Source organism: Pseudorasbora parva, chromosome 18 (assembly GCF_024679245.1).
Source record: "Pseudorasbora parva isolate DD20220531a chromosome 18, ASM2467924v1, whole genome shotgun sequence".
NCBI classification, from domain to species: Eukaryota; Metazoa; Chordata; class Actinopteri; order Cypriniformes; family Gobionidae; genus Pseudorasbora; species Pseudorasbora parva.
This window is the reverse complement of record NC_090189.1, coordinates 13,842,312-13,856,702: the sequence shown is the minus strand read 5'-3', so window position 1 is coordinate 13,856,702 and position 14,391 is coordinate 13,842,312. Positions and strand designations below refer to the sequence as shown.

At 41.4% G+C, this 14,391-nt stretch overlaps 1 protein-coding gene across 8 annotated transcripts in view; it reads left to right on the top strand.

Annotated features, from left to right (window-relative positions):
* nsmfa (NMDA receptor synaptonuclear signaling and neuronal migration factor a) overlaps nt 1-14,391 on the top strand; it is a 52,430-nt gene that overhangs the window by 18,539 nt on the left and 19,500 nt on the right. For 2 of the 8 annotated variants that reach the window (XM_067423044.1, XM_067423043.1), the window contains 5 exons: nt 1,788-1,846; nt 2,137-2,865; nt 4,167-4,233; nt 12,854-12,906; nt 13,317-13,406. In XM_067423044.1, the coding sequence (XP_067279145.1) occupies nt 1,788-1,846; nt 2,137-2,865; nt 4,167-4,233; nt 12,854-12,906; nt 13,317-13,406 (998 nt within the window). Of the gene's footprint in view, nt 1-1,787; nt 1,847-2,088; nt 2,866-4,166; nt 4,234-12,853; nt 12,907-13,316; nt 13,407-14,391 lie in introns of all 8 variants that reach the window. The other 6 variants (XM_067423041.1, XM_067423040.1, XM_067423048.1 and 3 more) reach the window with 5 other exon arrangements.

Sequence of the window (14,391 nt, the reverse complement as noted above, 5' to 3'; positions counted from 1 at the left end):
AGCGGAGCTAAATAATGACGTGTGCTCGCTGCTGCTATTGTGTTGAGTCGAGTGCGTCGTAAAGCTGTGTCATCCCTAACAGCGGGAAAAAAACTTTATTCAAAATAAAAATATGGCTTTTAATCAGATACAGCCAAACATCAATGATCCGGAATCAGACCCAGAGGCTGCAGTTGAACAGGAGCAGCAGCAAAAACGACTAGAGCAGGACGTCTCTATGTGGTACAAGTTATACACTAACTATATAATATGCTTAGCGACTTGTGTTATTTACATATTTATACTTGAATTATATCGTCGTATTTTTGTCTTTGAAGGTGTACATGTGGGAAGTGCAGTTGTGCACGTGTGTGTGTGTGTTTACGCGTGGTTTAGACAATTGTAACGTTATTAAGCGGACTGGTTTTGCACGGCAGGCTAAGTTAGTGTTTACATAGAAAGACACGGAATAATAGCGCATTTGAATGAAGAAGCGCGCTTATTTAGTTCAACATATTTCCCCACTCTTTGTGTATTGTTGTTTGGAGTGCTTTTACAATACACAAACATAAAGTTACACATATAGTGGCCAGCTAAACAAATGTACACGCACTACACATCGCATGCTCCATTGATCAATTAACTATACGTGATCATGTTTGGGCTACTTGATGAGCATAGGCAAAAACACAGACATTTGAAGCAGTCTAACTCACCGCCCGCGGTTCTAACGTTGGGACCTTTATCGTTGGGACTGCTCCATCCTTCAGCATTAGGCGATCGGAAAATCCGGCGTCGAGCTGGGCCTTGTTTATGAAACAGTCGGCACCGAAATGCAGTGAACAGACATAAACCTTTGCGCAACTCAGTTGCTGATCCGGAAAAGCAAATTCCATCCACTGTTGCCTTAACGCGGGTTTTTTTGGCAATCTGTACAGGACCGTCTTGGTCTGGCAACCAAAAACACACTTTTTTGGTGACATTGTTAATTTCTTGAAGTCACATCACCTGTGCAGCGCAGCCTACGAGCCCCGCTTTGATGGGCGTAGCCTGTTGCTTTCGCTCTCTCTCATGCTCTTCCGGTAGAATTGCCCGTACGGCCCATACAAGGAAATTCCGACCTTTTAACGTCAAGTGGACCCATGATCGCAAAAAACTTGCCGAAACGTATGACTAACCGGAAGTAGTATTTTTGACAAAGAAATACTCCCATCAAACGTCCACCTTAACTTTTGAAACTTTGTCCATGTTTAGTATGGGATTCCAAGTCTTTGACAGTGTAAAAAGATCAGTATGCATGAAACAGCATTTCACCCCCCCTTTAAAGGGATAGTTCACACAAAAACCTAAAATAATAGCACACTTTACTAAACTCGTCATTCCAAATGTAGTCTTGTGGATCATAAAATAATATATGTTGATACTTTTTTTACTCACGCAATGAAAGTCAATGAGCACCAAAACTGTTTGGTTACCAGCATTCTTCAAAATATATTTTGTGTTTCAAAAGGTTTGGAACATCATGAGGGTGAGTAAATGTTGACAGAACAACCTTTTTGGGTTAACTGTCTCTTCAAGTACTCAAAGCTGTTCTATCTGAATAGTGAGTTCATTTTTTGAAAGATTCATCAGACAGATTTGAGCCTGTACTTGGTTTTGGAGTCTTTTTGAATTCATTTGCTCGTGACTTTTCAGCGTGTCGTGCCTAACACCATCCTTCAGCTGCGACTGTATTCACAATGTGGGCCTGCCAGTGACCAATGTGTGTGTGTGTGTGTGTGTGTGTGTGTGCGTGCGTTTTTTTGCAGAGCAGCTCGTGCATTTGGAGAGTACCTTCACAACCATCCTGAGAACCACAACGGATCAGGTCAGATATCTTCATTCCTCTTTCTTTCTGCGGTTTCTCTCTGCTGTTCTTTTTTTTCTGGTCCATTTAGAGCCTGTGATGTGTTCTCAGACACCAGGCGCGTTTATGTTTCATGAGGAACTGTCTGTGCCACTTTTTACTGTAGCGTTTGTTACCTCATCTTTTTCTCTGTGCATCTCTTGCTGTTTCTCACTTGTTCCTCTTTCTTTCTCTCTGCATTTGTCCTAATGTTTGATTTGAAGATCACTTACTGTCTGACACCCTCATTGGCAACGACTCTGATTCCCCAGACAGCCTGTGTGCACAGAACAACAACTTCCACAGCTGCAACCTCCAGCACCCAGCCGGCACCGCCGATCCCAGCTTGATTAACGCCGCCGTGGGCCTTTTGGAACCGCCACCACCGACGACTTCCTCCAAGAGCCGACTGTCCCTAGAGCGCAGCTTCTCTGCAGAGGAGGACCAGCAGAAGTGTGTGGAGTGCGCTCTGCAGCCTGCTCGGGTCTATACCATCACCGGAGAGAGCGGCATGCTTGGAACCAGCCGGGGCAGCAAGGAGAACCTGGAGCTTGAGGTCTTAAAAGAGGCGCGGGAGGCATGTCATGCCCAAGTACTTGCCCAGCCCTCTACGTCCTCCAACACGTCTTCTCCGACTCAGCACCACCGCCACCGTGGAGGCGGAAGCGGCAACCACCATCACGGCAACCACCATCATGGCGGAGGCGGAAATGGCGGAACCAACCCCCACTCGGTTGCTGGAACGTCGCACCATCAACACGGGGCATCCCATCACCACCACCACCTTTCCCAGCCTTTGCAGAGCTCAGTCAGCGCGCACAACATTCGTGGCTGGGGGGAGGGAAAGGAGTGTGGCCTGGCGTGTGAGTCCTGTCCCGGGGCTCCGTCACGCAGCCAGGGCTCCCTGGACCTGGAAAGCAGCACCCGAGAGGCAGGCAAGCAGCGCCGGCCACCGCTAGAGCGGATGTGCAGTGTGGACCGCGTGACTGGGCTGGAGCGAGGTGAGAGGGGGAGAGCGGCAGGACAGAGAAAGCGAGAGAGGCTCTGGCCGAGGGGAAGGGGTGGGGTTCAGCCAACAATGGGGGGCGTCGATGTGTTCGATGTGCCGTGGTCTGTATTTCTCCCGCTCTCCTGTGTCTCTCTCCTCTCTCCTGTGTGTCTCTTTTGTGCTCTCTCCCTCTGTGGAGTGGACCGTGTGTGTGTTGTTGCTGGTGAATCTGGACACAGTGCCTCCAAAAAGTATTTGGACGCTTAAACTGCACGCAGGATTTTATAAATACAAAGGTCCCAAAATCGAGCTTGCCAGGGAGGTTCAGGGGCATGCCACCCACATTTTAAGGCGTTTTAAGGCCAAAAAAATATGATAACAATAGCTTTAAAACCATGTCAGTGGGCAGTAGCATACATTATTTGTCAAAACCTGTTCATCCTCTCTCATCTCCATCACCTTCTGTCTATTTCTTCTATTTATCTCAGTCTCTTTATCTTACCCTGCATCTCTTCCCTACCCAAAGCTGAGCTTTGATTGATGAAAGTAAGCATAGGGTCAACTATGTATCAACATTACATGAATCACGCAAATTATACATAATGGTGAAATTAAAAGCTGTCAATTATTAAATGTTTAGTTTTAGCTATTTACATCTTATCTCACACTTTATGACCATTAACTGAAGCGTTGCGCTGGAATTTGCACTCTTCATCAGCTGCTTCATTGAAGATAAAACGCACGTAATTTGATTTGATTGGTCATCACAGACATTTTGACATTGACAAGTGCTATTTGACCGCTGAGGCAGCTCAGATGAGAAGCCATTATGCAATTCTTGCATCGCCAAAGTGGAGTTAATCATAGCCAATTATTTTACATCATTTATTATATGTACTATTATATATACCTCAATACAGCCATGGTACTTAAATATTATACATGTTAACATGAGGCTATGTAGTGGAATCGTATACTAACTCTGAGGAAAGTTAGAACCTTTCAACATCAAGTTAAGCAGTTTTCCAGTAGCCTTGAATCAGCAGATTGACATAAACTTTCTTGTTTGCGTATATTATAGTTAAATGTAATAGCAAAAATAGCTGAGAATGGTAAGGCTAGCATAATTTGGGTACTGATTTGTTTTGATAGTGTTTTGTCTAGTGCAGTGAAATTCCTACTGAGTGCGGCTTACGCAATCCAAATACTTTTTGAGGCTACTGTATATGTCTGTTCAGTTTGACATAATTCATACATTCAGATGCATCATTTCAACCATACTAATGTGGTCTCTTTATATCTGTTTCTAACCAGACGATAACAGTTGGTTTCCTAAAGAAAACATGTTCAGCTTTCAGACTGCTACCACGACCATGCAGGCGTGAGTACACACTTCATTACACACACAAACAAACACATGTCCGATTCACTATCTTTGTGGGGATAGTGAATCGCTATCTTTCTCCATAGACGTAATGGTTTTTAATATACTGTACAAACACTGCCCCCTTACACTGTGTCCTAACTACACGCGACGGCGACATGTGATTAATCTATTTTAGAAACGGTTTCTATTTTTGTGCGACGTCGCGGCTGGAACAACAACACAAAGCATGGCAATGTTAATCTCAGATAGTGTTTATGTGCTTTATTTAATGTTAAAAGTGTGTAATGTTACTTTGAATATCATTTAGCGCTCCCAGCTTTGTCACACTAAAATCAGCAAAGGGTAATTCCTCAGATCTTGAAATTACTGTGAACCAGACTGTGAACAAACAAGTATATTCTATGACAACGATTGTTTTAGTAACTCAGTATGTATTTTTTTCATAGTTTAAATGGTGTAATATTTGTGAATTTGATTTTGTGCTTAAAGGGTACTTCAGCGCTGGGAAGATGAATCTGTATTTAAACTGGGTCATTAATGTAGTAGAAATGTGAAATTATTTTTGAATTTGATGCCTTCTAGACTGAGAAAAGACAGAACATGTATTTTTGTCTCATGGGGATTAAAGACAAAAATTCCCAGAATGCTTTGCTGCTCTACAAGGCCACTCCCAAAGCCACCGCTACTGGATTACTGGATCGTTTGCCCACTGCGTTCATTTTCATAAAATCAGTTCAGTTAGATAAAAGACACTACAATTAAAAACTGAACGTGTCTGTTCAATTTAATGAGTGAGTCGCCGCGCAAGTGTCACAGCACAAACGCTGCAGGAGTCAGATTACATTCATCGTCATGAATAAGCTGAATGAGCTCTCATGATGAGAGCTGAGGTAATCATGACTGCGCTCGCGGCATACATTCACAGTCTGTTCAGTCTGGCGTGTTTTCAGTTCATCCCTTTGGAAGCTTAACTTTCATAGGAATTAAATTGAGAAGTTAAAACACTTACATTGCTAAGCATAGCTCCATTTCAAAACATGCGGAAATAGCTCCCTCTGCTGGCTGTAGTATTGCAAATATCGTCAATTTGCGTCATCGGAGCAATTTTTCCAGAAATAAAATGCAAAAATTTCAATCATTTGAATATACTCCAGGGTTTCTACTGATACAAAGCCATATGCTAATCGCTGAAGAAACCCTTTAATTATTTCCTTGTGAGTGCTGTCAAGATTTCTGGTGCCCTGCACTTGCCGCTAGAGCCCGCCCACACGCTGTTCTGATTGGCTGTGGTTTTTGATTGATTTGTTGCATCTCATAGTCGCGTTTGTAGTTAGGACACAGTGTTACACAAACCCTACCCCTGAACCTACACATAACTCCAAAACTTTCTGCATTTTTACATTTTCAAAAAATCTCATTTTGTATGATTTATAAGCTTGTTTCCTCATGGGGACCTCAATTTAGGTCCCCATGAGTCAGTGTGCATTCAGGCTGAAGTCCCTACTGGGTTAGAAAAACATCAAAACGCACACACTGTGAAGTTTGAAGCCTATACTGACCTCAAGTACAGATGGCACAACAGGTGTCTCGCCTCTAACACACATTCATTTAGTGACATTTACTGTCAAACTGACTCACAGAGCTGACAAGTACACGATGACCACACACATTTTCTTCAAGCGTGGTTGTTATCTAAGCATTCTGTCTATCTTTCTCTCTCCTTTTTGTCTGCCTTGCCTCTCTGCTCTACAGGATTTCGTGAGTATCCCTTTTGTACCCTTTAAATGTCACAAAATGACAGCGTATGATGTCAAACGCTAGCTTCTGCACCACGGCCCACCCCACCATCCCTCCAGTCCCACCACCTCAGCTTTATTTACAATACATCAAGGTATTGAAATAAATGAAAAGAAGCTAAGGAGAAAAAAACTGCAATCACAGACATTTCAATTTGAACAGGATTAGATATTTCTGAGGATCTCTGAGGTATTTTTTTTCCTGTAATTTCTCTATTGTTTCAAATTGTGTAAGGAAAAACTCAAACCTGTTTAAAATCGCGCGTTACGTGTATGAAACAAACATTTATTGAATTTTCTCAGGGTAGCTCAAAGGAAACTGTCATTTCACCGCTGTCACGATGATGAAACTGAAGTAAAATGATTTTACCTTGATGTATAAAAGAATCACATCGCGCTTGGTTTGAAAACCTGAGGGGAAGATGGATGATGTTGCTTTAGTTGTGTGTAATGCAGCGATGCGTTTTGATTCAGGAAATAGCTTAGAGAAATATTTGATAGGCTGGTCTGGATAATTCTGATTACCTCAGCAAGAGACAGAGATGTAGTTGTCTTTGATGGTTTAGAAATGCTGATAGATGCTGATGCCGATCATCTTTTGACGTGAGTTCACACGATCCACAGAATAATTTGGTATGGTTTGCATGTTGGCTTGCAGGTGTGTGATTTTTTTTTTTTTAACTCTTTAATTTATTTACTTAATTATATCATTTATTTTAATTAAAATAAAGGAGATATTGAGCATCTCGATTGAATTTCAATCAGTAGGTGAAGCAGTTAGTTCTGTTATCAGGAAAGATCAATATATTCTCAAAGCAACACATCAACAATAATTAAAGCCTGTGTCAGCAAGAGTTCATTTCTACTTTTATCCAATCCGAAGCTCTGCTTGTAGCTGAACCTTTATCTGCCCAGAAGGAGCTCTTCCTGCTTAACCCCAGGCTAACAATGCCCCTTCATGAGCATGGCTCTAACCTCTAACCGCACTCAAGTGAGCCTTGCCCTCTCTGCCATTTAAAGTTGTGTCACCTCCTGGCAGGGTTTTCCGGAGAAAGAGGAGAAAGAATGAGGTGGAGTCAGCTGCCGTCATCCAGAGGTACTTTGTTGTGGGCCTGTCATTTATCGCTGCCTTTATTCCTGTCAGACAGAGAAATGGCTTTGGCAGTACAGCCCTATTTGGCAACAGTACATTCTGTGTCTGTCTGTCTGTCTATGTCTCTGTCTATGTCTTTGTCTTTGCTTTGTCTCTATCTATCTATCTTTTTATCTATCTATCTATCTATCTATCTATCTATCTATCTATCTATCTATCTATCTATCTATCTATCTATCTATCTATATATCTATCTATCTATCTATCTATCTATCTATCTATCTATCTATCTATCTATCTATCTATCTATCTATCTATCTATCTATCTATCTATCTATCTATCTATCTATCTATCTATCTATCTATCTATCTATCTATCTATCTATCTATCTATATCTGTCTGCCTGTCTGTTTGTCTGTCCTCTGCAGTTTAGCCCCTAATTAGCTGTGCGGTTGGGTTGTGATGAAAGTTGATTGGTTACACGGTTACAACAAACCTTAAAGGTGGGGTAAGTGCTATCTGGTAACCGTTGTTGATATTTCAAATCACCAAAACAAATACGCCCCTACCCCTAAAAAGGGTCTCGGCCCTATTTTGATAGCTCCGCCCCACACATACGTAACCCAGGCAACGACTATGGTAGAATTTTCCATCACCCCTTCCATCACAAAAACACAAACCGTTCTCAGGAACAACTCAAGAACACGAGCTGACAGTCCAGCTAACAACATATATTACAATTATGACCGGATGGGTTATATAGATGAAAAGAGGAAACAAACATATATTAGGAGTATAGTATCTTACCTGTCGGACACATTTTGTGAGCTGACACTTGAAACCTGAAACGATGATTTAGATGCTCCGTATGGTGTGGAAATGAACGGGCCTTTATCTTTGCTGGCGTGAGCGACAATACGATCGCAAATGGACAAACAAGTGAACATGACACACGAGCATATTCAAGCAAAAGCCAGCATATATTTATTCTTTCTTGGCTAATGTCTGTCCGGTGTGTTTTGAATAATGTTGTGCACTGAGCTTCTCTTCTCACCAGAACATTCTAGACACGCCCCTTACCTGCTGTTTGGCTACAAGTTTGTTTTTCCACTCGGCCCGAGTTTTCTAAAACGGTTTTGAAATAACACTTACCCCACCTTTAACATTGGGTTTTGTTTTGCAGTCACAAACTAACTTTCTTAGTGTGGTGCAGTTGAGGTGTTGACTGAACTATGCAAACGGAGAGGAAAATGCAATTGCTTTTTGTATTATTATTTATTTATTTAGCTTCTGCCATCCAGTTCTATCTGCATTCAATTGAATCAGTAAGCAGTAATCGTAATTTGGCTAGTTACCTTATTTTCAGCAAATCGGTTATGACTACTGGATGAGCATTATGTCACCTAATTCATATTCATGAGTCATGCTGATAAGATTTATAATCCCCTCCACACACATTTGATCATTTCTAAGCCTCTAGAAAGCCACAGGGAAAAAAGCATATATTGCATAACAGTACAGATAAAGATAAAGCATGTTGATCTGATCTATTAGCATATTCTTTATATAATCAATATAGTTGTTGTTGGTTTTTTATAGATTGCTTGGCCTTTGTTTTTTAGCCAGTATGTTTCATTCAGAGTCCTCTCTAAGGATCAGGGATAATTGAAACAGGACCAGATGGTCACAGTAGCACAGGAATGGATGATTCAGGAGTGTATTGTTGGACAGGAGCGTGATGCGTCTCTAGAAAGTCAACCCCATGAGACAAATGATAGACTGCAATCACACATTCAGGAGAATGAGGGAAGGACAGAGAGATAATGAAAGAGAGGGATGAAGGGAAAGTGCGAATCTGAATGAGTAAGACAAGGCAAGAATATAATTACCTAATCAGAGTTGCTCCTGCGGGTGGGGAACACTAGGAGCCGGAGAGGTCATATTGGACAGCAGTCTGGAGCAGCTAGCCAGATGTTTCCCACAATGCACAGCGGCTGTAGGGGAAAGACATTGTGGTATGGAAAAACACCTGAGTAATTACTGAAAGATGAGGTGACCTGAAATAACATATAGTCCGCGACCCTACTGACCCCTACTTAAAGGGATCATTCACCTGAATTTGACATTTTTCATTAATAACCTTAAGTCCTCATGTCCACGCTCGAAACCTGTATGACTTTCTTCCATAGAATGTAAATAAATGTATTTTGCAAAATGTCCAGACCGCTCTTTTTTCATACTATAAAAGTGAATGAGGACTGGAGCTTCAAGAACATATGGTGCTTCGTGTTTTTTTAAAGTGTGATCGTTCCAGTCACCATTCATTATAGAATATGTAGAAGAGCAGCAGGATAATAATAATATAAGACATTTAAATGTATTTCAATAAATCCTAATATTGGTTTAAATAGCTAAATGTTGCCTTCTAGGATCCACAAAATAACAAGTGGTGCTAAATGCAGATCAAAATGACATTTAGCTCCCCAATGGGTGGAGTTATGTTAAATGATAAGTGTGCGGTTGGACAATCTAGCTCCACCCATTACATCCAGCAAAGTTAAAACTGGACATCAAGCTCCACCCAGTGAGCAGCCTCTCCAAATTAAAGAAAGTCATACGGGTTTGGAACAACATGATGGGGAAATGATGACATGATTTTCATTTTTGGTGAAATATTCCTCTAAAAAAGGAAAGGGGCATGATTGAGGAAATAGAATTATTTTACAGCGTGAGAGAGGTGGTGATGAAATTAAAGAGCTAATAAAGGAGCAGTGATTGCAGACATGGGACACCGAGAGTAAGACAATGAAAAGAGACAATGGAGAAGAAAGGCTGTGACTCATCCTCAGCTGCGGGGGCGAGGGAGGTTTCTCTCTCTCTATCGCTCCCTCTCTCTCTCTCTCTCTCTCTAATGCACGTGGGAGTAAATAAGCCGTAAGACGGACAGAAAAAGGAGATTTCTCCATATCTCCCTCCTCTCACAGGTGGGCACAGCTCTGTCACATGTGTAAACAGAAAACATGTTTATCTCTCTTCCTCTCCTGTTTCTGCTTCACTCTTCCTGTCTCCTCATTACTTCCCTTCCAATTAGTCATGATTTACTATATAATTATATCAAAAAACAGGACACTTTGAGAAAAACCCTGAGACAGACTCAATACAATTCTGAAATTAAATTCCCCTACACGATGCACTGGATAATCAGGATATGCTTCCCCTGTGCGCTAAAATCCACTGATTTATAATGTCCACTACAGCTGATAAAAGTCTATTCCTGGGTCCCAGGAGAATTCATCTGGCATGTTGGCATTGTCCATGTGTCTGTGCTGACATGTTTGCATACATGTAGGCATAGTTGGACGCAGCGTTTGTATATGAATGTTAAGTGTGAATTAATCTTGTGAAGTTTTTCACCAGGAGATCTATGGCTGAATTTGGAATAGCTCATGGCATAGCGTTAACAATTCCACTGGAACTAGTAAATGTAGTATGCTATTCAGCCCTACGATACATTTTTCACACCCTTACAGGAATTCCCACCTGGAGGGCAAAACAATTATTTTCTCTGTTGCCAGCCAGTTATTTTTACCAGGTTTGTACCAACTACTATTGTACTAAGACCTATTAAAAGACCAATTTCAGTATTCACACTGATGATGCATATTATCCATTAATATTAATGCCAAATCCCCTATGTACAGAAAAGTAACTTCCTGTTAAGGGTTTTCCCATAGAAAACATTTAACGTGCAATTCGGCATGTTGCATTCATATTCTGGGCTCATCTGCTTGCCTGTATATAGTATATTATCAAGATGTTTACAGAATTTGATCTTAATATCTTGGTCTTAACACATTAAGCCAGGAGTAATTTTTTTGTAAATTAAATACTGTGACTGGTGCTGTATATGGATTGCAAGTGAACTTTAACTTTCCACAAGGTTTAGTAGTGTGTTTATGGGAATTTTTGACTATTCTTCTAGAAGTTATTTGTGAGGTCAGGCCTTGATGTTGGACGAGAAGTACTAGCATGCAGTCTCCTCTCTAATTCATCCCAAAGGTGTTCTATTGGGTTCAGGTCAGGACTCTGTGCAGGCCAGCTAAGTTCCTCCACACAAAGCTCACTCATCCATGTCTTTATGGACCTTGCTTTGTGCACTAGTGCGCAGTCATGTTGGAATAGAAAGGGGCCATCCCCAAACTGTTCCCACAAAGTTAGGAGTATGAAATTGTCCAAAATGTCTTGGTATCCTGAAGCATTACGAGTTCCTTTCACTGGAACAAAGGGACCAAGCCCAAACCTTGAAAACATCCCCACACCATAATCCCCCCTCCACCAAACTTTACACTTGGCAAAATGCAGTCAGGCAGACTCGTCCATCAGATTGCCAGACAGAGAAGCATGATTTGTCACTCCAGAGAACACGCCCCCACTGATCTAGAGTCCAGCGGTGGTGTGCTTTACACCACTGCATCCAATGCTTCGCATTGCACTTGGTGATATAAGGCTTGGATGCAGCTGTTTGGCCATGGAAACCCATTCCATGAAGCTCCCCACACACTGTTTTGAGCTAATCTGGAGGCCACACAAAGTTTGGAGGTTTGTAGCTTCTGACTCTGCCGAAAGGGGGCGACTTCTGCGCACCGTGTGCCTCAGCATGTGCTGACCGCACTGTGTGATTTTACATGACCTATCACTTTGGCTGAGCTGCTGTTGTTTCCAATTGCTTCCACTTTGTTATAATACCGCTAACAGTTGACCGTGAAATATTTAGTAGTGAGGAAATTTCACGAATGGACTTTTTGCACAGGTGGCAACCTATTACGGTATTCACATTGAATTCACTGAGCTCCTGAGATCGACCCTTTCTTTCACAAATGTTTGTAAAAGAAGTTTGCATTCCTAGATGCCTGATTTTATACACATTTGGCCATGAAAGTGATTGGAACACCTGATTTCAATGATTTGCAGGGGTGTCCCAATACTTTTGTCAATATAGAGTATCTAGTCTCAATGCTAACACACATTTTGTTTTAATATTTTCTTAACGGCACTGACATTTTAAAGGTAACTATCTACCATGACAGTAACAAGAACATGTTACAGGTATGTACAACAGGACAGCACGTTTGAAATATGTTAGCCTAGCATTCACATCAGCATCTGCATTTTTGCGTAGAGTACGTTTTCGCCTTGGTCTTTTCAGTTATTGTTGTTCTCATATGTTGTTTTCTCTGTCACGTTTGTCCACCTTTTACCAGTGTTTCAACCATTATAATTACGTGTACAGTTGTCATGGATATGCGTAGAGTAAGAGTCGTGTTGGAGGTGTGGGACAGACTTTACTGCAGTGGCATTTTTCTCTGTCTGCCTTCTTAGTCAGCTGGAGTGGTGCCAAATGGCTCAAATAAAGTACACACTTGCTGGTTCAAGATTGCACAGAAGTGCACACAAGCAAGGACGTCTGCTCGCGTCTCCGTCAGCCTACGTGGTGCAAATATTTAGCAAAGCGCTTGGTTTTCATATGGCCTTCAAAATATGTTTGCGCTTTTGAATGACCCAAGGGAAATCTCTTCACGTCTTCAAGCATGGTTATGATATGATTTATTTACTGCAGAGCAAAGGGTTTTCGGTGGAATGCCACACACATGCTGTTTGTTTTCTTTTATTAATAAAAAAATCTTGATTACCTGATTTATCGTGTTCCACTCTGTTTTTTTCTAGGAATTTCCGGAAGCATTTAAGAATGGTGGGCAGCAGAAGAATGAAAGCACAAAGTGAGTCTTTGTGTGAATATTGTGTATGACTGACTGCACAGCTCCATTTGTGTTTGTTTCATGTGTTTTTGTTTGTGCATGTGATGCATTGCTTTCTGAATGTAGGTTAGCATGCGCATGTGTATATTGGGTATGATTGTGTTTGTATGGAGGATGATTGACAGTTTTGTGTTATGTAACCAATAAAACAATGATTGAGGATTAGTCAATTTTGCTTCTGTGTGTGTTTAAAGTGGAAAGGACAATGGAGGACATGGACATTGAACATATGAGAAATGTGTGTGTGTGTGTGTAGCTGGTGTTGTGGTTGTTGGTGTGTTTGAGTGTACTGTATGTGCTGCGGCCCACAGTCTGTGAGGATCATGGGGCGTTGCGTGCGTGTGCGTGTGACCATCTCTCCACTTCGCTAGCATTTGCAGAGCGCAGGGCGAAGAGTTTCAACCGATCCTGGAGCGATCCGACCCCTGTCAAACAAGACTCCCTACACGACTCAAAAGACAGTGAGTCCACCTGTACACACACAAACACACACACACACACACACACACAGTCACCTACATGCCACTTTGACATACTTAGCATTCCCATATGTCAAGATCCCTATATAAAATGTTTGACAGAACCATTATTACTTATTTACACAACCGATCAAAAGCTTGGTGTCAGTAAGATTGTTTTGTTTTGAAAGAAATCTCTTATGCTCACAAAGGCTGCATTTATTTGATCAAAAAACATATTACAATTTATGTTACTTTTTTCTCTTTTAAAGGTGTCATGAACTGGCTTTTTAAAAAAAGTTATACTGTTGTCTGAGGTCAACTTATGATGTTTGTGTGGTTTTTGCATTCAAAAACATCATAACTAATAACTAATAGGCTATTTTGTACACCGGTTTTGAGGCTCTCTCCTGAATGCTGGGTTTTGATGGCCGTGCCACCCTGGAGACTTGGAAGTAAACGCCCCCGGCTAGGATTGGATAAGATTACATATTTAATAAGCTTTAGCTCCCCTTTCAGTTCAGTTCACACGAGGGAGGGATTTTTTAATAAGCGGCAACCAGAATGATTCTCTCACAGGGCTCGTAAACGTCTTTATCTAACAAACACAATGATTTATTTCTCATCCACCCGGGATTGGAATAATATTTCTGTATTACATGGCCCGCACGATCGGTGAATATAAGCGCAAACACACACACACACATGCGTGAACACTCAGATCAAGAAAGGAATATTATTTCACTATAGCACGTCTGGTAAAAACACATAGCCCCAGGACTACTATTACATATAAAGAAGGCGTTTTACTCACATAACCCCATAATAATGGTGTGTTGCATCATTCCTGTCGGATCCAGTATAGAAGGCAGAACATTGTGTCTGCAAATCCAGCACTTGAGGCTTGTTTACAAACTATTCCTCAGTGAAATGAATCAAACACACGTATACGGTCATCCCCACGTGAGCTGGAACTTCATTAAAAATA